Source organism: Anopheles bellator, chromosome 1 (assembly GCF_943735745.2).
Source record: "Anopheles bellator chromosome 1, idAnoBellAS_SP24_06.2, whole genome shotgun sequence".
In the NCBI taxonomy this organism is placed as follows: Eukaryota; Metazoa; Arthropoda; class Insecta; order Diptera; family Culicidae; genus Anopheles; species Anopheles bellator.
This window is the reverse complement of record NC_071285.1, coordinates 45,916,995-45,939,411: the sequence shown is the minus strand read 5'-3', so window position 1 is coordinate 45,939,411 and position 22,417 is coordinate 45,916,995. Positions and strand designations below refer to the sequence as shown.

The following is a 22,417-nucleotide window of genomic DNA, read 5'->3' as shown; positions in this document are numbered from 1 at the left end:
TGCCTGCAAGCTGCTGCTGCTGCTGCTGCTGCTGTAGTTAAATATTTATCGAAAGATTATGTTGTTTCTTTTATAGATATGATGATGCACACGATGCCGACTCCCGGAAAGGAGTCGGTTCCCACGGGTTCCCTCCAGCACGAAAAGCTGAGATTTTGCTGCCCGCCTCGTCTCGATCACGATCAGTAATTACTTTTGTTCGTCTTCTTCTTTGCCTCTGGGCCACACCTTTCCGGGCCGGGAGGGATGATGCGCGCGGGCAGCAACCCTTTCACTCCTGCTGACGTGCAGCAGCAGCAGCAGCAGCAGCAGCAGGAGCAGAGGTGCAATCATCCAATCATCTCCCGACCGGACTGTAGCAGGAGCGGCCCGGTCCATCCCGGTTAATCGTACGAGAGATCGAGATCATCGTCATTAGTGCGGTGCCCACCATTATCTGCTTTTCGTCGTCCTGCCAGCCTCGTCCCTCTCGGCTCTCTGATTGCCCCAATCGATCGATCGTGGCTTTTAATGCCCTTTTTGGACGTTTGTACTTCTGGTGTGTGTATTCCGTTCTCCGCTGTTTTGCTGCCCTCTCTCTGGGGTGGGTTCCGCGGGGGGGCACTAACGTAATTATCCTTTCTCGTCCCGACTAGGACAGCTCGCTGCTAGCTAACCGAGCTATCTCACGTTGGTTGCTGCTGTTGCACCCTCTTCCCGGACTGATAGCCCCCCTCCCTCGCATCGCCGTCTAATTAAGTGTGTTTGTGGTGCGCGCTTCTCTAGAAGCTTCTGTTTTGGGTCCTATTTGTTTGTTTGTCTGTCCGTCCGTCCGTCTGCCTTCGGGGCCTTCACGAGAACCAAATGAAATCTAATTAAAGCCTTTTTTTCCCACTCGTTGCCCGCCCTGGTTCTTCGGTCCAAGCCGGGCCGTCTTAAAAACGAAATAAAGAACAACCAAAAAACTAAACTTAAGCAGCTAAAAGTGGCAACGAAAACTAAATAATAATTCTAGCTACAATATAATCGGCCGGTAATTAAAGCGCACTCTAAGCATATAGTATCACAACAAGGCTTCTCTCCTGCACTGGTGGGTCTTAAACAAAACATACCAAACAACCAAAAGCCCGTATGGCCCCGAATTAATACGAATGAGATATGTTGCCAGGCGGGGCCCGCTCGTGCCCGCTAACTTCCTGCCTCCGCTCGCCGGCGGAAGAGAAGGAGCAGGCGCTGTCGGGCCCACTGGGACGGAATTGACGGACGCGCCTCCCCGCCGTTCGGCGATCCTACTCGCATATCTGGAGGGTGGCACAGCGGCGCTCGAGCTCCTCGTTGAACGAATTGTCAAACGTTTCGTCATCGATCCACGTCTCGACGGTGCTGGCGCTGGTCCGGCGGGACGAGCAGCGCGTCGAACGCCACACCACGTCCGTGTCGATCTCGTAGTGCTTGTTGTTCAGGTTCTCCCAGACGTCCGTTTGCACCTGGAACGCCGGTCGGTACTGCGGATGCTTTGGTTCCCCGCCGCCCGATAGGTGCTGCTGCTGCTGCTGCTGATTGCTGCTAGCGGGCGCCAGCCGGGCCAAATGGGCCGGAGAATACTCGAACGGATTCCAGTGAGATCGGACCGGGGTATAGGACGTCTGGACCGGGGGCGCCCGTACCGCTGGGGGTGATGCTGGTGCTGGTGCTGGCGGTGTCGAGTGAGCCACCGGGCTAGCCTTCACCGAAGCGGTCGAATCCCAGGGGCTTTTGGAGACCTTGTCCCAGCACGCACCGCCCCGGATGTTGTAGTTCTTCCACGGATCGACAAAGTCTTCACTTTTCGCGGCCGCCGCCGCCACCGCCAGGTGGAACGGGGAGGACGAGCAGGACGACGAGAGACCCTGGAAGGCCAGGGAGGCCGGTGAACCGGGACCCCCGGACAGGGACGTGGATTCCGCCTCGGTGAGCTGATCGATCAGATAGCGCTTGGTGCGATCGTACTTGACCTTCTCGAACAGGATCGCGGCGGCCGTTTCCGCCACCGTTAGGCGCTCCAGCACCGACGGGGCGTTGTGGTGGTACTGGTACTGGCCACCGCCGGCCACCAGTGTCGTGAGGGTCGTCTCCTGTTCCTGCTGTGGCCGGAGCTGCTGCTGCTGCCGATCGGTCGCCGAGAACATGAGGGCACTCGTGAGGGTTATCGCCTCCGTCTGCGGGTACGACCTTCGCCACCGCCCTTCACCGCTGCCCTCCGTCGTTGTCACCTCGCTTCCGAGTTCCTCCACCGTGACCACCTCCTCGTACTCATCGTCATCGTCATCATCGGCCGCGTCGATGTGGTTGTAGTTGCTTCGCCGGTGCTTCTTGGAGGTCAGAAACAGGGGTTTCGATATCTTTGCCAAACCCCCGTGATAGTGGTGCTCCTCGGGGCCACCACCACCGACCCCGGTCCCGCCGACCACCTCGACGCCACGCATCAAACTTTTGCTGATCTTATCCAGCCGCGCCCCAATCAACCGGCTGCTGCTGTTGTTGTTGGCCAGTGTCTGCGAGTCCGGCACCTCCACGTCCACTGCAGGGGCCGCCACACCGCTGCCCTGCACCGGTGCACTGACTTCCTGCGTGACGGCAGCCGCCACCACCACCGGGGGTCCTGCCGTTCCGTTCGGGACACCACCCGGCACCGGGGCCGTCGTGTCGAACGTTTTCGAGCGCAGCCGGAAACATTTGCGCAGATTCACGTTCTTGTTGCTCGTAATGTTGGTGCGCTTCTTCGGCAGGTTCTTGGCGTTCCGGGCCGCACTGTAGTTGTTTTGCGTCTCGGGAATGTTGTCCGCCGGCGTCGGTGAACCGGCGAAGGATCGCCGGAAGCTTAGCGACTCACCGGCGATCGATTGCTCTTCGGCGAGCGGATGAAAACCGACCGCTTCGTGCGGGTGCTCCAGTCCGGAACCGGCCGACCAACCGAACGTCGAGTGGCGCAACTCATCGAAGCTCGCGGTGGTGCCGCCTCCTTCCGGGCAGCCCGGCTGTATTTTGCAGCGCGTCGGTGTACAGTTCTTGTGCAGGACGTACTTGCCCGGGATGCGATTGTTGAGGCCCACTCCGGTTGCCGTCGGTGACTGATCATCGTCGCCGCCGGAGGACGCACCACCGCCACCGGTCGTGCTCGAGTTGAGCGACAGTTTGCGAATAATCTGACGGGAAGAGATGGAAGGGAGGAGAAATTATTAAAAATCGAGTTTCACACGATCGCGCAGACAACAAGCCTCCCCACCCCAACCCAACTGTCCAGTCCAGCTGTCACGAGTTTCCTCCGAGCTCTTTAAAGGATCGAGCGGCGAAGCGATCGTGAAAGTCCATTTATTTTCACTTGGCCAAGCAACAATCTCAGTGCACGCGGAGAACCGGTTCGACCGGACCCGGTTCCTCCAATCCAGCGGTCGATAAAATGCGTCCATAAAATTACGTCGACCATCCTTCCGTTCTGAACCCCATTTTCGCTTCCTCCAGGCGGAACCTGGGAACCAGAATTTTTCGACTCCTTTTTCTCCTTGTCTCTCTCTCTCTCTCTTTGAGACGATCATCGTCGTTGGACTTTGTTGCACATTTATGATGTGCGACATTGCGCCCATTGCGGAACGATCTCCGCGCGGGCGGGTACGGGGCTGCTGCCGTTCTTGATGGGAAGGAAGTGGAAATAAGATACGATGTGAACACGGACACACGCGCAAGTTTGCGGATCCCTTGGAAAGTGCCGCGGTGTGAGCCAGGAACAAACAGGATAGAGGGAAGATTGGGACGATCCTCACGGAGGTCCCAAAAGTTGGGGACTAATGTTTAAAAATGTTCCGATTTTTTTTTCATACACGTTGCTTCGCATTAGCATTGCAGGAACAGGAGTCCCAGCAGCGGAAGGTTCCGGCCTTGCTGATGCTTCCAATTAGTTAATAACGAGCTAATTGTGGGTATTACAAACGAGTTCCCCACTTGAAATGGGTGTTTTGGGAGAGAAGTTTTTGGGAGACACCGCCAGCCAGCCAAAGTGTCGATCGAAAGTGTACTTTCCGCTTTTATCACACCCTTCGTGGTGTGGCGTGTGCAATAAAAATCCTTTCGAAACACTTCCCCGAACCGGGGAGGAGCCGGAGTAATAAACGAAAGTTTTTACTACCTTCGCTGTGGTAACGATGAGTCCTTCCGCGGACACCCGCAGTTTGATCTCCGATTTGGCAAACCGTCCAGCCGATGCAGCGGGTGTCAGACATCGCAAAACACGACAAAACATTCCACCAAGGATGTGTTTGTATGTGTGTTGGAAATGGAGCCCGAGAACAGGGGGGAAGCGCGATAACCATCGGAAGACCGGTGCCAGTCCATTAACGGAGGAAGCTGGCGGTGGCGAAGAAATCTCGGCGAGAGGGCAACGGAAAAATCCGGTTTCGGCCCGATGGGAACCGCCGCCCGCCGACGGTGTTGGTGTGTCCGTTTGTTGTTTTTATGCGCCGCCCCGTTCGAGCACTAATGCACTAGTGTGTGCCCTGAGCTGAGGTGAGCTGAGGTGAGTGTCTTTCGAAACGGTGATGATGATGCACTTATGACGTGGGCTGCGTGTCAGCAATCACGTCTGGCCCCAACCAACCAAACAGTCAGCTGTCGGGTGCGATCCCACGAATGGATGGGGAGAAACTCTTCTGAAAAGTCCGGTTGCCGGTTGTTCGCCCTCACCACTGAAGGATCATTATCTCCGGCGAGGCTATTTCCATAATTTCAATATAGCGCACCGTCTGCGGGAAGCGACGGCCGGTCGCGAGAACCACAAACATAATAAATAACAGCAAAGGGCTTAAGCTTCAATCAACTCCACAAGATGCTGTCTGTTCGGCTGCCGGACGGGCGGACGATGAAGAGGAGTTAGGCCGGACGAATGCGAGAGTCAGGGGCGCGTGGGAAAGATAATATTTTTCTTTTATCCACCATCAAAAGACGTTCCGCGTAGGCTCCGCGGCCTCGCTAACCGTAAAAGGATAATCATCATCATCATCTTTCCAACGGAGTCCTGGAGAGATGACTCACCACAGCGGTGCGCGAATTCCGGTTAAGACATGACTCATTTAGACGTCTGTTTTTCCGCTGTCAAAAAGCCTTGGCAGCGGAGGCTCTCCTGGAGGCCGGGCAAACGATAAACGGACGGTACTGACGTGAGCGAAATCGGAAACACACATGTACCGCCTGTGCCGTTCCGGATGAATGTTTCGGGTGGCGGCCCAGCATTTGCGGGAGATTTCGGAACGCACAAAGTACCGGGGCTTAACCGGGGCTCCGCAGTGGATTTTATTTGCCGCAGAACGATAAAGACGACGCCACCGCCGCCGGATAATCTGCCTTCCCCGAAACGTGTCTTAGGCATCGAGGAAAAAAAATCGAAAGACTTTCAAATCCTGTTTCAAATCCACCGGCGTGGCACCGTCAACCGTTTTCAAAATACGAATTACACATTTCCCCGACTTGCGTTCCGGTGGCCACCGATCCGCATCGATTGAATCGTCAAGCGCAATTTTTCCTGTTCCGGATCGATCGGTGTGCGACTGAAACTGAATCCACCTAGCCGGGGAACCGTGGGGACCGCGGCACGCCACGTCGATGACCCCCCCCGTCGCAATTGTAAACAGAAAAAAGGTCAAGGACTCTTGAGGACGGGGTCTTGGACGGGCGGTGGACATCGAGCATTAAATATTTGATGGCAGAAGAAGGAAGGGGCCCAGGACAAAGTTTGCCCATGGCCACAGGACCACACTTCCGGTTGCAAATGAATTTGCTGTTCGCTTGCCACTTGCCACCCGGCGATGCTCCGGGGCCATTCTTACTTGACTGGTGCGTTTCCCTTTTTCCGGGCCCAAAGTTCGGTGTCCCCTCGGGGTGCTCTAGCCGCTTCGTCCTGGAGAGCTTTTGGGATGCCGGACACATACACGCACACGGCCCAGGTCGGGTTGGGTATAATGTAATAAAGTTGCACACTTCCGGGGACGAGAAGCAATTCCGAGTCGAGCGGAGATGGGTTTGGCTTCTCGAAAATGATACGATTCTCAGGGGGACGGTGGCGCAATTTTGCTGATTGAAGCACTTTGGTCACACTTCCGGACGGGCAAGAAAAAAAGGATACCAGCACCAGATAAGCTGGACACGCGTTCAAGCATAACCCCGTCGCAACACCGTAACGCAATCCGAAACCCAAGCACCCATGGCAACACCCATAGGGTAGCCGAAAGTGGACCCAAAACGCGTAAAGAATAAAATCAAACATCCCAACGAAACTCTAATTCAATCACACATCGCTGAACCGAGGAACCCGAGGACACACGTTCCAATGATGACAACCAAGATGTTTAGTGTTAAAAAAAAAAAAACCAAACGAGACCTTTCACAGCGTGAGATCTTCGGAGAGAAGCCAAACATCACCACGTTCGACGGACGGACGCGGGGGCTCGGACCAAAAGTGTGTGAAAGCATCCTCGCATCCTCGCATCCTCAGGGGCCTCGAAGGCTCTTGAAGTGCGTACGACCAGAACTCTCCCACGAGGCTCGCCCTACGCCCCGGGCGGAGGGCCCCGGGTGGATGGACGGATGTCCTCGCTTGCCTCATCCCAAAAAAAAAAGAGAAAAAAACTAGTTCCCCTCGGGCGGAACACGGCGCGGAGGGTTTCCTAAATAATAAGCTCGCCCTAAAACCGACGGCCACCATCATCACGGCGCACGGGGAACCCGTACCGAGGAGCAGGTGTGCGGCGTTTGCCTGGCTTCGCCCGTCGCCAAGGGCTCCGCTCGTCGCTCCGTCGTCGTCGTCACGCTCGTCGCAGTTGTTGGCGTGGGAAAGTTGGAAAAAAATCCTTCAGCCCACTCCTTGAGCCCGGTCGGTCGGTCTTCCCCGGAACCCCGCGCGCGCAGAGAGGATGCGGAAAGAGAGAGAGAGAGGGATGCGAGTGAATCCGAAAGAAACCCCGAAAAAACAGAAGGAAACCAAACACAAATCGCACATCGCTCGGGACCCTCGAGAAGCCATCGATGGAAGGGGTCCAGAGCAGCTGTTTTTCGAATCCGAGTGGAGGAATCGGTGGGATTTTTATGCTTCTAGCCGCTCTCCTTCGCTTCAGCGGAACAGCTGGTGAACAGCCGCCGCCGTCCTCAAAGCGAAGGCTTCGCGAGCCATTTCTGAATCTCTATCGCGCCCGGATTGAATCGGTCCTCTTTTCGCATTCCTTCCGATCAACAAGTTGGCCTCAATTCGGTGTCGTCCTGCGGCATGATAACCGGCACTTTTTAATCACAATCAGAAGCCATGTCCTCGCGGTTTGCCTTAGTCTGTCTGTCGACTGTCTACAGAAATAGGGGAGGACGCTTAGTACTACTCACCTTAACGCAACACTTCTTGGTTTGCTTCAGTAGATGCGACATGGTCATGGTATTTTAATGGTCGGTTTCGGGTTACTGCACCACTCGGCCTTGGGGAACTTCCGGACACCCTGACACCCGCAGACAGACACAGGCCAGGGCAACTTCCGGGTGGATTGATTGATCACTGATTCGATTACCGACCGTTGCCGAGGGTCGGTCGCTGCACTACTGTCGCTCCACAATCGCTCTTTTCTTCCGATCGATCCTAGTTACCATACGCCGAGCAGCTCACAAGGAGGTTGCTAAGGCCCGGTTGATGCCCGCTGATGTGCAATTGCGTTGCACGGGCACTAAAAGCACACGGTTCACTAGTTTCTCTCTCTCTCTCTCTCTTCCTGGCTGCGTGTCACCAAATCCAATCAACCTAATGAGGCAAATTCAATTCCACTTCCATTCCGCGTTGGTTCGACTCACGGGGCGGCTCGCAATTACTTTGCACTCTCCAATTGGGCGCTTAATGCCTGCTTGATGGTGTGATTTTGGTAAACAAGCTTTCCACTTCAACGAGCACACACAACGGCTAATTTTCCGTTCGATATGAGATCACTTCGTTTTCACAGCCTCTCCAATTATGCACTGCTGCACTCCGCGGCAATAAACTGCACTGCTGCTGCACTTGGTGGTTCTGGTGTTTGCCGGTTCGAAAATCATCGCGCGTTCCGCCGAGCACACGAGCTCCTCGAAATGATGGCCAACGAATGAATGGTGGAATTTGTCGAAGCAACTCACCACCAACCCGAAGCGAAAGTTGGATGAACGCGAGCCGCGGTAGCGCGAACACTTCTCCTTTCGCGTGAACACCAACAGTCGCGAGTTTTCCCCTCACTGCGGATGAACCTGGCACATGCTCTGGCTATTCGCTGTCGCTCTCTGTCGTTCGTTCGCGGGTCTCCTTCTCGCCGGTTCCCACGCTACAAAGCGCGCGGTGACGTAAGCGCCGGAGCCGGAGCCGGAGAACGAACGAACCACAACAAAACTTTCGACAACCACACGGCACGGCACGATGCTTATCCTCCTCGGTGGTTGTTGTCGATGCTCCTGCGGTGCTCCTGCACCCCGCTCGATCAGCTTGCTGGTCTCGCACTCTCGGGGCCGGTTTGATGAACTCTCTGGCCTGACCCGTGTCCTGATGTGGGTATATGCACGGCACGTTCGTTGTGCAACGGCGAACTTACCTTTTCTTATCACGCCGAACAGATCGCCGTGGTGGCAGCTTGCGGAGACGGGGGCGCGACGCGTACCCTGCTACTTCCGACCGGAGGGAGAGACCTCCACGGCGCCAAGGGAGCTCGGCACAAGAACTTGGACACTGGAGTGGACTTTTCTTTCGACTTCCTTTTTGGGGCACGTTTCCGCCCCAACACACGCTTACCTGGTTTTATTATTATCATTACACGTTGGAGGGGGATGGGTGGCTGCTTCGTTTCGCTTTCCCACGATGCTTATCGGACTCGCGGGGAGGAGGGTGGTGTTGTTGTTGTTGCACCTTGTGTGTTTCAGTTTTCCCATTTTATTGCCCCGATCCACATACGCAGTGCCCCCCCATAGGATGCTTCACTTTTGCTCTTTTCCTCTGGGTTTTGCACTCTTGGGCTTCGCGGCCGGCGAGTGGTGAGTCAAGTGGTTTCCCGGGAGCAGGAAGTTGAAGAGCGAACGGAAATGATCGTCAGGGCCGTTTCAGATGCTGAGGCTGAGACGGATCGTTTACGGGGAAACAAGCCCTTTAACTATGTGAGGATCACACAAAGTTTGTAAAAAAAAGGATTGTTTTTCTCCTTCGAACCGGATTTGAACCAGTGACCTATGGATGTCTATTGTTTCTCGTAGTGCAGAAGAGAGACTGATGAAAGGATCCATTGCTACTACGATTTCTACTACGCTACAGTCCACCGCTCTACCAACTGAGCTATCGAAGGCTCTGAAGAGCCACGGCTTATCTGTGTTTTAAACTTAACGATCCCGATCCCAAATTCGTGGAGATAGTGCTCGTCATACAGCTGGGAGTAATACGAACTCATATAGGTTAGCTGATTAGTTTTCAAATAAACATAAACATAATTTGAAGTATGAAAATCATAAGAAGCATGATTTGAACAAACAAAAAAATGACGCAGACTTCCTTCGAACCGGATTTGAACCAGTGACCTATGGATTACTATTGTTTGTAGTGATGATCGTGTATATTGTTTTGTACCAAACAGTGCCCGATCTTGACCACGCCAGCTACAGTCCACCGCTCTACCAACTGAGCTATCGAAGGCTTCGAGAGAGGCTCGTGCCGTTAACAATAAACTTTCGCTCCACAAAGCAATCCACGAAGCAATAGCAGCGAGCCAATAGAGAGACAGCGAGGAGGTGGCATTCGATCTTCCTTCCCTTAAAGCTGCGATATAAATAATAAAGTGAAAGCAAACTCTGCAGGTGGGCTAGGCAGTTGAAGTTGAGTAAAACACTGTAGCCTATCTTGAGTTTCAAATCAGTAAAGTAGGTTGAAATAGCTATTAAAATCACAACCCCAAAGGAACACAGAAATATTTCATACCAAAGTGTGTCGAAGCAAAGCGAGCTCTCCTTCGAACCGGATTTGAACGAGTGACTTATGGATAAATGATCCTCGCTGCTGCTGCTGCTCGCAGCGAGATTAATGATCGTACCACACACAGTACTGTGGATCTCACAGCAGCAGCGATCAAGCGATCGCCTATGTGCAACTTATTTTTCTCACGGGTCCATGTTCTGATTCCCAGCACACCGCCCCGCCAGCCAGTCCATCGCGCGCTGCTAACGGAGCTATCGAAGGTCCAATCTGATAGCGGACAACAGTAATAGCAATAAACACTTCACGATGCCACGTTTTGCCACGACCTACGACGCCCTGTGGCGCATATGGACGCAACAAAAAACCATCCCTCGTTACAATTAACTCGAAGAAGCGGTCAGCAACACTGTCGGGTGCAGGACACACGCAAACCTTGGGGACAGGAAACGGATCCTGCGGGTCGCGCCAGTCGCGACGGATAATTTTACGCTCGGACGCTCTAATTGTCTTACTTCTCTCTTTCAAAAATTCACGCCAAAACGGAGCCAAGACGGTGGCCCTCCGCCCGCCCGCCGCTACTGTCACCGTCGCCGTCCCGTAAATGTACGAGCCGTGAAATGAGTAGCTTTCTCTTTTCCCCCTGTCCGTCCGTTTCGGTCGGACTCAATTGTGTAAAGATTAACGATGGCCAAAAAAACCCCGCAATTCACACTCTGGATTGCAGGAAACAGAAAACAAAAACCCAGCTTAAAATTACCAACGCGAATCATCGAGCGTCCTGGCGATTTCATTGACGGTTTCCCACGGTAAGCGAAATAAGATCAATTTTTTCGCGGATTCCACGCGTCAACGCGGGCCCCCAAAGGTAGTTTGTCACACGAAACGCGCTAAGAAAATATCAGATCGCAATATCAGATGGTCGAAGAAGCACCGCAACATACACCTTAAAATCGATATACTGGGGCGGACGATTTAAAACAGGATAACGAGCACCAGCGGGGGGTCCCTAAAAGGGGTGCACTCTGACGAAACACAATCAATATAAACAAACCTTAATTGCATTACGGAAAACTCGCCAACAAATTTTCTCCGAATTTGCTCGCTCATAACCGACCGGGCACAGGGATAGAAATAAAATGGACGACACAACACCGCCGCCGACATGTTCCGTTAGATCTCTTCCGGCTGCTTTGAAGGCTGGCCGTGTATGGCCAAGATGGAAGATGAAAAAGGGAAGAGGGAAAGCGAAGTACAGCAACCTGGGGCGAAGATTTCAGCCATTCCGAGCATCCGGCATCCACGGGGCCGAGCAACAAAGTGCATAATCCGCTGACTCGAATGGCGAAAGCAAACAGAACCGCACGCGACATCCGCCGGGGAGGGGACGCACCCCGCAAAACACTGTCCAACGCGCGGTTGTGCGGATGATCCTGGCAGCGGGACCTGGCTGGGGCCCGGGAGGAGCGTAGCGCCACGTGACCAAAGCCCATTTCGAAGCGCCGCACACACACGAAACGGCGGCTCTAATTGCGATGGATTTGGACAGGAAGGCACGGGCAAGGAGAGAGCCTTTCTTCTGCACCTCATCAGACCCCTGACCTGCGTCTGTCCTCTGTCCGTGCGCCCCCGAAACGAGACTCCCATTTCTGGCACCAAAGATGACTGATGAGTGACGTCGGCATGCGTCCGTTTCAACACCCCTATCGGTCGCACGGGGAGATTGTCGGAGCCATTTTGCACCGTGTCCTTCTTCACTTGCGCAACTCTTATTGTTCCCGAAGAGCACAACCATACGCACACATACACGCACACAACACAGTTGAAATTTCCAATTATCTCACCAGGGAGGGATTTCAGGTTAGGTCGGTACAAGGGTCGCCTTCAAGGAGCAGCCAAGGATTAGGATAGGATAGGCTTGTTTCCAAGGGCGAGAGGGTCTTCGAATCGGCCAGGAATCCAGCAGGAAAAGTAGGAGGAGACTAAGGTCACGATCCGTCGAGTACGGTGGACTATTGTTGCCCGAGGACATGATGTCTGGACGCTATCGGTCGACCGAATCTATCGGTTGGATTCCAATCAAACTTCACTCTGTCTACAGGCGAAGCAATCTCATCTTAACAAATGAATTTAATTTGTACTAAACGAAAGATCGTAGGTTGGAGATTCACAAATAGAACAGCAGTTAAGGGGTGAATTGGGAGCAAACAGGAAAAAGAATAGTAATTGCGCGCGTGTATTCATCAATTCCTATTTCACTCTCCTTCGAACCGGATTTGAACCAGTGACCTATGGATTTCTATTGTTTCTTCTCGTAGTGCAGAGAGATCGATGGAAGGGGATCCATTGCCACTACGATTTCTACTACGCTACAGTCCACCGCTCTACCAACTGAGCTATCGAAGGCTTCGAAGAGTCGCGGTTTATTAATCAAGGTTTCAAAAATTAATAAGCAACACAGACTCTGGCTGTCTGTTAAACGTTTCACTCAATGATTTCGTCTTTTCACTCTATCTATCGAATGCCTGGTGATAGTGGCGATAGAAATTCAATTCGATTTACTGACCAACTTTCACATTAATATAAAAGTAAATCGAGGAATCGTAAGAGCCATGTTTTGAAGAAACAAAAAAAAATAACAACGACTTCCTTCGAACCGGATTTGAACCAGTGACCTATGGATTACTATTGTTTCTAGTGGTGATCGTGTGTATTGGTTTTTAGTAAACACTGCACGATCTCGACTACGCCAGCTACAGTCCACCGCTCTACCAACTGAGCTATCGAAGGCACTGTACAACTGTGGTCCATGCCTCTACAAACCTCCTGATGGGTCCTGATTAAACAAACATCAAACAAAGTAATCAGCATGATTAAACCACCCCAAAAGCGCACATCAGTATGGAGGCGCTGCTTTGCATTGGCCCCACCATTTGAAATTAAAATCATACCTCAGTGAAAATCGAACGCTGATTTCCCAATCATCATATCCCTTTCTCTCTCTCTTTCTCTCTCTCTCTTGTTAAGTTGGTTCCAAAAGGACCAAGAGAAGCAAAAGGAGCAATCGCAGTAGCCAACGGCAGTAAACATTCGAAATGTCAGTGGGACGCGTCAGCCATATTTGTAAGGAACATAACCATTTTTTTCTCTTTTATTAAATACCATGCCCCGCAACCGCGCGTCGCATTATGCTGCTGCCAGCAACATTTTTGCAAAAAAGGAAGTGATCCACGGTGGCCCCCCGTTTCGCGCCACACATGTCTTCCGGGAAGCACGCACGCCATGGGAACCACTTCAACTGGTCGCCCCCCGTCGTAAAATCGACGCATAACTTTTTGATGTTCCCAGCTCTCGCTTTCCGGCACATGCCTCCCAATTCGGGACTGTGTAAAATCAATTTTAATCATCCCTGTCGGTGGTACTCCAAACAGGGAAACAAAACCGGAAAAAAATCCATATTCGACACGGACGTGGCGCCACACGGATTTGGCAACGAACACGAACCCAGCAGCAGTTTGGGGCGCCGCCAAATGAATGTTAAAATTATTCGGGATCGAGAAAACGAAGGTCCCCGCAGAATGGTAATTAAATCTTGTACCGGAGTTCTTCGGCTGTGTTATGTCCCTTCCTTCTGTTCCCAGGAGCAGGCCAACGGTGCGTAAATTTTGATTTCACGGATTGTCATTGGCGCCCAAGGGGACGACGATCGGAGAGGTGCAACGCGAAGCACATCCGATCGATCCGCCCTGTCCACCGTCCTGGCTAGTGATTGAGCATTCCGGATGCGTAGTACCGTAACCGGTCCTTGGTGGTGCTTTTGGGCTTCAAAACTGGTTATTCTTTATCTCCGGAGGGGTTTCTCTTGTTTCTGTTCGTTGCATTTAAAGAGCCCTCAATATGATGGTGGCTTCAATTGCAGAAAAACACTCTATCGGGCTGCCCCCGGTTTGCCATTTGTTTCCGTTTGCACTCATTCCCCGGTTGGTTTTTGCCAAAAGGCTGGACATCATCATAATTTCGCACCGGCGGCCCACACGTCCGTCGGATCGTAAAGAACACGGAGCTCCAGCCCACAAGGAGACACACATCCGTGCAATAAAAGTCCATCCACCCATCTCGTAGCTACCGGTCTTCCGAGCTGCGCGCTGTGAGAACCGGTGCCGGGGGGAGCTGTGCAGGTTTGGTGCGTGATTATGCTTAAGTACCGGTTGCCGAATTTTATCAAGGTCACGGGGCGCACCAAGAGCACCCCGCCCGTCGCCCCCCCGAAACCCACGAAATCAAATTAAGGGTCTTCGCCCTTACGACAGGCCCTGGGAAGGTAATTCGATGAACAGGCCCTTTTTGCATCGGCGTTTTCTCACGCAGCGCCCGACGACGTTCTCTCGATTACGGCGACGACGACGACGACACCTGTGTGTAAGGCTCCGGGAGGGCCATCAATTTCCTACCGTCCATCGCCCACAGGCCCCACACGGGCCGGGGCAGATAAATTAATGAATGAAACCATCGCACTTCCTGTTCGGTTGTAAGGCCCGACCGGACGACCTGGGTTCATTCACAAACGCGCAAAACCTGTTCTGGGGAGGACCGAGTCCCCGACAGGACACACCTACCTCCTGTCGTTGTTGCAAGCGATGGGTGAATAAAAACAAAAACCCCACAGTAGCAGCCGTTCATTAGGGCCCTCCGCACTGCACTCGGCACTTAACGCCATTACGCCATTTTTAGGCACTACGCAACAGGGAGACGGGAAAAAAAATCCCCATTTCCTGTGATACCGCGTCCACTTCTTAAGATGTTATTATTTACTCTTCCCGACGCCGGTCGACGCCCGACAAGAACGTGGTTTAATGATGATAGCACAGAGCAGCGTCCGTCCGGCCCGGATGGAAAAGAAATCTTTTCGCTCGCTTGTTGTTGCTCAACCCGCAACATCCTTCCTGAGAGTGGCATTATTTTTACCCTGTGCCCTTCACAGGGCAGCGCTTCACTTATTTAGGGCTTTCGGAAGGACGGCACATTCAGTGTTCTAATGGCAAAAACCTGTGCTGCAAGGAGTTCCAGCACATCGTGATGACTTTCGTCAGTGGTGACAACAGAAACAGAGGACTTCCCTTTCGGTTCGCTTCTGCCCGTAATGAGGTCACTGGCGACAAAATAAGCTTCAGCTTTCGTCCCACCACAGTCATAAGTGTTGATGGGATGCAGTAGATCCCTTTAATGTAGTGCCTGGGGACCTACGGCAAAAGCATCTAGGGGGGGTTGGGGTGCGCACTTCACTCTGGTGGAACAATGGTTTCACACTGGAACCTCGCCCGAGTGGCACTTGTTGATTGCCGAGCGCAGAATGCAAATGGATACACCGATTCTCCTTGCGCCACTGTATTATTCAGGGGCCCAGAACAAGTGCTGGGGCTCTTCTCAGTTCTCGAGAAGTGGCGCATGAAAAATGGGCTGACAAAAGTGAAGGGTTTCGAAGTTAAATATATCCTCTGGCACACCGTGTAACGAAGGGAACGAAGCTCCACCGCGGTGGCGTACTCGTAATTCAAAAAGGCTCGCTTGATTTTACGGCTGCTATTGGCTTATGGGACGGAACAAAACTATGCTTCAAACCTTCGCCTTCGTTCTACAAAATCGTTCGCACAAGATTTGAGGACGGTTGGTTTATATATTTTCTTAATGGCCCCAGTACGGAACGCAATATAAGGAGCTGACGGGAACAAAATTAAAGCCCACCGTAGAGGCCCATAAAACATTACACTCCACCATTTTGGTGTCCCAACGTGCGTGTCACAAAGAAGCACCCTCCACATTAATCGTTCTGATGACGTTGCAGATTCTTCAACCGGTAGCAGCACTTCGTTCTGAGGTTGCAATCGGAGACCAGACCGGGCCAGGAGAGATTCGGGACAATGGTGCAAGAAAATATTAATACCGAAAGTGGACGCGGCTGATTTGTATCGCCCCCTTCCGGTTGAAATTACCATTAAACTATTGCTTCTTCGCGGGGTTCCTATTCCGCTTCCGTTGACACTTTTTTCCATTCCACCGGCTTAAAGTGCGCTTTGGACCCCCACCGCGAGCGACGGGCCGCGTTCGCCTAACGAGTTAACTCTCGCACGTGACCGGCACGCGATCGCAGTTGAAAGCCTTTTCTCCGTTTTCTTCTTTACTATTTTGGTTCCTGACCCTTTTTTTTACCGTGCGGTCCTCTCTGCGATTATGTTCGGTAGCGGGAAGAATACTCGTAAGGAGCCGGGAGGAGGCATGAATCGTTGGTGCAAGCAACCCCATGAAAAGGCATAAACATAATTTACAAATTAAAAGAAAACTGTAGGGTGAGTGTCATCCATGAAGGTGACATTTGTTTGGAAATTTTCGCTGAATAATAAACAACGTAAAGATTTTGGGTTACACACGGTTGCTAGGATCGTGTGCTGCAAAGTTGATGCAAAGTAAAAGCTTCACAAATGCGCAATAAAATGCACTTTGGCTTGTTGGAACACACTGCCATAGGTCACTGCTTCAAATCCGAAATTCGAAGGATTGCTCTGATCTTTTTTTCAGTTCGGAACATCATTCGAAATAATGCACCCATGATAACAAGTAAATCATTATCTACGCAATGCACCAACCGTTGCCCAAAATCCCATCCTGTCATCCTGCGGGTGGCTGATCTATTTATAGTGCCTCCAAAACCAGTCCAGCAAACCAAGCAAAATGTAAAACCACTCGTGGCCACGACCACTACAATCTCCATTCGCTTTGAAGTTCGACCCCGTTGGGCCCGGCCGGCCCGGCAACAGTTGGGTCGGGTCGTAATTTGCAATCACTGCAAGCCGAAGCTCCGTCGGCGACCAACATAATTATGATGCAACATTGGCATTATCGCACCTCCACCCGGGGAGGTAACTGATACGACGCGCTGGACAAACCCCGGGAGGCACTGATTTACTTTCGCCCCCGTGGCACTGGCAAGGTTTCGGGTTCCTTTCAGTATGCACCATTGTTTCGCTAGTGTTTGTGGGCTTCGTGGGGCGACTTTTGTAGCCAAAACGCTGAGCTCAAGTCACCAGCCTTCGATAGCTCAGTTGGTAGAGCGGTGGACTGTAGAGTTCGGTTGGGGTGATCATCAGGCTTTCAGCTGTTGTTGTTGTGTTGCGTGCGCTGCGCCACAAGCGAGCGAGAGAGGGATGATCAGCCCCAGAAACAATAGAAATCCATAGGTCACTGGTTCAAATCCGGTTCGAAGGAGAGATCATATGAATCCTTTTTTGTTTCCTAGCATTTTTGAGACATTTGTTTGCAATTCTTTGAGGTTCATCGAGGCTTACTTTCTTAGTGTGGACTCAAGGGAGATAGTTTTCCACGCGTCAGATGCCTTGGGCTGGGGCTATTGTTTTGCGATCGTTCGTTTTGGCGCCGAAGCTGGTGACTAAAGTGACGAACCTCTTTCGAAGCCTTCGATAGCTCAGTTGGTAGAGCGGTGGACTGTAGCTGGCGTAGTCAAGATTGTGCAGTGTTTACTAAAAAAACAATACACGATCACCACTAGAAACAATAGTAATCCATAGGTCACTGGTTCAAATCCGGTTCGAAGGAAATTTCTTTTTAGCACAATCCCTTTTACGAGGGACGTGCGTTTTGCTGGAGCTTTGTGAAAGTTGATCATGGCATAATAGGGATTGGGCTCTTGTGATGTTGAAGTTTCTCCAGTTTACAACGAACCTAGCCCAGTAAACTGCCCTACTCCCCTAACTGGGCGGTGAAATAACTTTCACTTTGTTATTTATAGCGCCATGGGAGGGACTTCCACTACCAACCGGGCAACTCCCTCTCTCTGGGGCCATTGCTTCGCGATCGCTCATGCAATGAATCGCTGTGAAAAGTGAAAAACTTTGAGCTTTGTAGGCAAAACGCTAAACTCCACTCACAAGCCTTCGATAGCTCAGTTGGTAGAGCGGTGGACTGTAGCTCGCTTGTGGTGTTAAAGACCGTTGTTGTGTGGTTTGTGGTTCGTGCGCACCACCACCGCGTTACAACGGCCCCTTGATCACCACAAAACAATAGAAATCCATAGGTCACTGGTTCAAATCCGGTTCGAAGGAGGAGAGCACGTCAAGCTGCTTTTTTTTATGCTTTATGCTACGCAATTGTATACAAACCAACACAGTAAAGCGTCTTCCCGGAACCCATCCGAAAGGCACCTACTCACTGCGGCGCCACCCTTATGCACCCACACCCGGGACGGATGCATAAAACAATCGCAATAAAAATTAGAATCATAATTTCGATCCCGGGGCCAGCAGCGGACGGCCATGAAATAAATGCGCCAGGCTCGAAAATCACCCAAAAACGACCAACACGCGCTCGGTCACGTGTGCGCCAAATGAGACCGTTGATGCGCGATGCGTGGTGAACCGGGAGAAGGATACGAAAAGAATGCGATTGTAGAATGTTTCCAATTCACGGAAATCAGCCGGCCCTCGCACTCGTGTCCTTTACCTCGGCCAGAGCCCATTTAAAATCTCCTCGACCTCGGCGGCAATGGGAGACCCAATGCTACATATTGTAACAAAAACCCAACATGGGCCGGCGGATGTTAATTAAACTTACAACTTCCTTTTCCATCCCGTACGACCCTTCCACGGGTCGGGGCCCGTTTTCGTGGACGAGGGACGAGGGACGAACATCCACTTTAACACGCGCACCGCTCGTCCTGTCCGCCGCCGCGTGCCGCATCGCCTGTCGGAGAGGTTTCATTTGTTTGAAGTCTCCGTTCGAACAGTGGCGTTCTACTTTACTTCGCGGGACAGAGAATAAATTTAAAGCAACTTTATTATTTTTTCTGAATACTCAAGATACATTATTAGATGGCCACCAAAAATGTGCCAATTAATTGTTGCACGAATAAAGCCTTAAAATAATATTAAAAAAAAATCGGCCACGTGTTGCTAAAACTCGCCACCGACTGTTTTGAGTGGCCCCGTTTCGAGACAAAATCGCACCGATGATGATCGACCGCTGGCCCCTTTAATCGATTGTCAGCGCGCCGAAGGACCTCACCACGTCCCCGTTCGGGATTGGATAGTTTGTAATAATCAAATTTCAATTTCAAACGTCGAACATTCAGCATTACAGTGCGAAGGGAATACCCTTAATGAATGGCTCCGCTTATGCGGCACGCAGTGAATCTTGCGGTTCCCGAATGGGAGGAATCGGTTGATACTTGTAGCCTGATTTTACGATTATGCCCCCGAACCGCGATGGTCAATAATTGTTGGCCGATGCAAATTCGATTCGAAAACGCTTTGCCCCGCACAAAGCTTTAAATTATTTACGATCCAAAATATTTTCGCTCGTAACTCACTTCAATGGGATGTTGATTATTTGCACCATTACGGTCCCCGCCGTGGAGGAAGGTGTCCTTTTGTCTGGGGTCGCGTATGCACGTGGTAAGGTAAGGCAATCGCATGCAAAAGATGGACCTCAGCCCTCGGGACGGACCACCGATTGTCCAACGGATCGGCTCTGAGGTAATTTATTTGTCCAACCAACGTCGTGCTGAGTGAAGCAGTTTGCAGATTATAACTGTCGTCCGGACTCGAAATGAAATAAATTCAATCGGCGGACGTTATGATCGAGAGACCACGCACGCACAGAGGGCGTTATAAATGTTGCCAACTGTGGGTGAAATTATAAAATTCGATTTTTATGAGGGTTAAATTAACAGTCCATTTCGTGTGCCGTGCAATTCGTTCCACGTCCACGTTCAGTGTCGCGGGACAGTTTATGGTCAGTCGTCAACATATCAATAAAATTTACAAATATCGCAATCGACCACCCTAGCCACATTATCATCGGATTTTAAGTTTATCGCAGATTGAACAACAAGTTTCTGATATTTTACGCCAATTTCAGTACTAATTTTATACGCCGCAACGAATCGGCTGACGACGGGAGGGATCACCGCTTTCGAATTGTCCTTTCCAGTGGTGCAACGTAAAAAACGATGCATGAATAATCGGAACATGAAGTGGCTACCCCTCACAAAGTGTATCCTCTCTCATGGCTGAATGTGGCGCTGTAAAAAAACACATCGAACAAGTTGATTGCAAGTGAAAACATTTGAAAATTTGGCAGAGCGGAACTAATTCCGCTATAATTCTCTAAAAACACTTCACCCAACCCAGGACAGGCGGCCGTGAATAAATCTTCACGGCCCATTTTCGCAATGACTGCCTGCCGGGGAAAAAGACCATCCCACAGTTGCCGCAGAAAAACAATTCCCTTTACGGTGGTGGTCAGCTGTGGTCATCCAGCACTTTAAAACCAGAACCCCGAAGGATGATGATTCGCCACAATCAACAACACAGCAATCCACTTAACGTCAAGTTTCGCAGGATACGCACAGTCTAGTAGGCGCATCATCCCACTTTAAAGCAGCTGTCGACACAGAAGCCATACGGAGGCGTTTGTAATCGAGTGACCACTGCCTGTGAGTGCCATCAACCTTTGCGCCATTCCGTGGTAAGTTGTCCGCCCACCACGGTCACCAGATGGTCAACACGTAGGCGTCAGCGAAGAAGACAATCGAATCGAAAATGAAGCTCAAACAACAAAAGACGACACACGAGATGGATCGATCGGTGGCAGTGCCTACTACGGCATCAGGGCCCGTCGGTTAATTGGTGGCGTGTGTCCTTGCCCGATTCCTTTCTATTGTGACAGACCAGCCACGGTGCGATTTTAAAGGTGAGGGCTTTAAAGCCCACAATCTCGCGCACAACCGAAAATCCTAATGATTTCCGCATGACGCAGGACCTTTCGTTGCATTACGATGTGGTAAGGTGGCCATAAATCAACCAGTAATTGGCGATTGACGTGGCGCCCACCTATTTCATGGTCACACACCGATGGGCAAAAGTCATAGGCGGGCATCCCGAGAACATCTCGTCATCGTTGCAGCAGCGCTGAAGGCACTGGTGTCCGTCACAGTGCGGATCCCACCGGCGCGCGGTCCAGAGAATAGAACTCCGAGCACAAGGGCTCCTGGCTTCGAACCGAACCGGCCGCCGGTTTTTCCCAGTCACACGCTTATCGAGCGCATGGGAAACACGAAAGCACCTCGGTCTCGCGGGAAGATAGTCGTCGCGGTCGCGGTCGTCGAAGCAGGAAGGAAGCGCGCGCAGCGGTTGTGACAACGACGGCCGTCTCAGTGGCCAGAAAAGCAGCGAAATGTGTCAGTCAGCAGCAGTCGTAGGCCCAGGCGGCGTCCAGACGCGCATTCAAACAGCACTTTTCCGCTCCCCGCCCCTCCCGGGGACATTCCCCAGTGAACATTTTCTCTCTTCTCACCAAAAAATCCAATCCTTATCCGGTCCTCATTCGGTTCCGAACGGCTGTCTCGAATACCTTCCCCCATATAGCGTTATATGAAAGAATCGCTGTGAGGAGCCGAAAGGTCCATGGAGTGAGGAGCCGTTTAAATTCTCTCACCGAGCGGCCCCCTGTCTCTCACGTGTGTGTTCTCTCGCTTTTTTCGTTTTCTTTCTCCCATATTCCCCCTAACCAAAATGAAACAGTTCGTATTTGGGCGGTACATTTCGATATATTTTCTCTCTCTTTTTTGGCATACACTCTTCACTCTGCACTAGCGGTTCACAATTTGGTGCGTAGCTGCCTTCGGCGCCTTAGAAAAATGCATTGCATCGTATCCTTTGCATCCCATCTGGACATCTGATTGGACATCTGAAACGAGCAAAGCGAAAACATTTCAACATTATTTGGTTGTCACTGAATACTGTCCAATAAACTTACCTGGATTATTTCTATCAGGATCACCCGACAGAGAAGCACAAGCACTTGGTACTTTACACTTGGCACTTAGAAAAAACAGAGGCAGAGTTTTCGTCCCGATTCACCAAAACTTAAAGAGAGACTGTCGGACCCTCGGTACTTCGGGAGTTTGCCACGATCTCGCTGTCTCTGTTATTTCTATTCCTTTTTCTTTCTCTCCAACGTTCGTCTTCCACCAGCAAACTCACGGCGATTTCAAACTCACGGGGATTCCTTCCGTTCTTTCCCCGGCAACCAACGAACGCGTCTCATTCTCACTTCGTGCGCTGCGAGATCGCCCTTCCTCGGCCTCGTCGCAGGCAGAGGGGCGTTCGATCTCACTCGTCTCAGCCTTCCTCCGCCGCGTCGCAGGCAGAGGGGCAGCCTCGGGCTCTCAAAATTGTTCACTGGGTCGGTCGTCGGGTGGTCGTCGGTCTCCGGAGTCGGCCATGCATGACTCGTTCTAGCGTTCCTTCGCTCGGCTACAATTGACCAGAAAAGTCACATGAGTCGAAATCGCAATAACAGACACACAGGGAACATAATTATCTCTCCCGAGAGGGCCGAGGCCACAACACATCCTACACCCTTGCGATCGGCCCCGCGCTACCCGAACGG

At 51.7% G+C, this 22,417-nt stretch overlaps 1 protein-coding gene and 7 non-coding genes across 8 annotated transcripts; 3 read left to right on the top strand and 5 right to left on the bottom strand.

Annotated features, from left to right (window-relative positions):
* Positions 1–1,268: 1,268 nt before the first annotated feature.
* Positions 1,269–7,425, bottom strand: LOC131205430 (uncharacterized). The gene is made up of 3 exons (XM_058197517.1): positions 7,378–7,425; positions 2,272–3,164; positions 1,269–2,211 (listed from the first exon to the last, which is right to left on the bottom strand). The coding sequence occupies exons 1-3, from the start codon at positions 7,423–7,425 to the stop codon at positions 1,269–1,271; spliced, it is 1,884 nt and encodes a 627-aa protein (XP_058053500.1).
* Positions 7,426–9,192: 1,767 nt separating this feature from the next.
* On the bottom strand, positions 9,193–9,335 carry Trnay-gua (transfer RNA tyrosine (anticodon GUA)). Its single transcript has 2 exons — positions 9,299–9,335; positions 9,193–9,228 (listed from the first exon to the last, which is right to left on the bottom strand). It is a non-coding gene; the product is annotated as a tRNA-Tyr (tRNA).
* Positions 9,336–9,536: 201 nt separating this feature from the next.
* Positions 9,537–9,679, bottom strand: Trnay-gua (transfer RNA tyrosine (anticodon GUA)). Its single transcript has 2 exons — positions 9,643–9,679; positions 9,537–9,572 (listed from the first exon to the last, which is right to left on the bottom strand). It is a non-coding gene; the product is annotated as a tRNA-Tyr (tRNA).
* A 2,537-nt stretch (positions 9,680–12,216) lies between these two features.
* On the bottom strand, positions 12,217–12,361 carry Trnay-gua (transfer RNA tyrosine (anticodon GUA)). The gene is made up of 2 exons: positions 12,325–12,361; positions 12,217–12,252 (listed from the first exon to the last, which is right to left on the bottom strand). It is a non-coding gene; the product is annotated as a tRNA-Tyr (tRNA).
* Positions 12,362–12,602: 241 nt separating this feature from the next.
* Positions 12,603–12,745, bottom strand: Trnay-gua (transfer RNA tyrosine (anticodon GUA)). Its single transcript has 2 exons — positions 12,709–12,745; positions 12,603–12,638 (listed from the first exon to the last, which is right to left on the bottom strand). It is a non-coding gene; the product is annotated as a tRNA-Tyr (tRNA).
* Positions 12,746–17,037: 4,292 nt separating this feature from the next.
* Positions 17,038–17,215, top strand: Trnay-gua (transfer RNA tyrosine (anticodon GUA)). The gene is made up of 2 exons: positions 17,038–17,074; positions 17,180–17,215. It is a non-coding gene; the product is annotated as a tRNA-Tyr (tRNA).
* A 206-nt stretch (positions 17,216–17,421) lies between these two features.
* Positions 17,422–17,563, top strand: Trnay-gua (transfer RNA tyrosine (anticodon GUA)). The gene is made up of 2 exons: positions 17,422–17,458; positions 17,528–17,563. It is a non-coding gene; the product is annotated as a tRNA-Tyr (tRNA).
* A 335-nt stretch (positions 17,564–17,898) lies between these two features.
* On the top strand, positions 17,899–18,069 carry Trnay-gua (transfer RNA tyrosine (anticodon GUA)). Its single transcript has 2 exons — positions 17,899–17,935; positions 18,034–18,069. It is a non-coding gene; the product is annotated as a tRNA-Tyr (tRNA).
* The last annotated feature ends 4,348 nt before the right edge of the window (positions 18,070–22,417 follow it).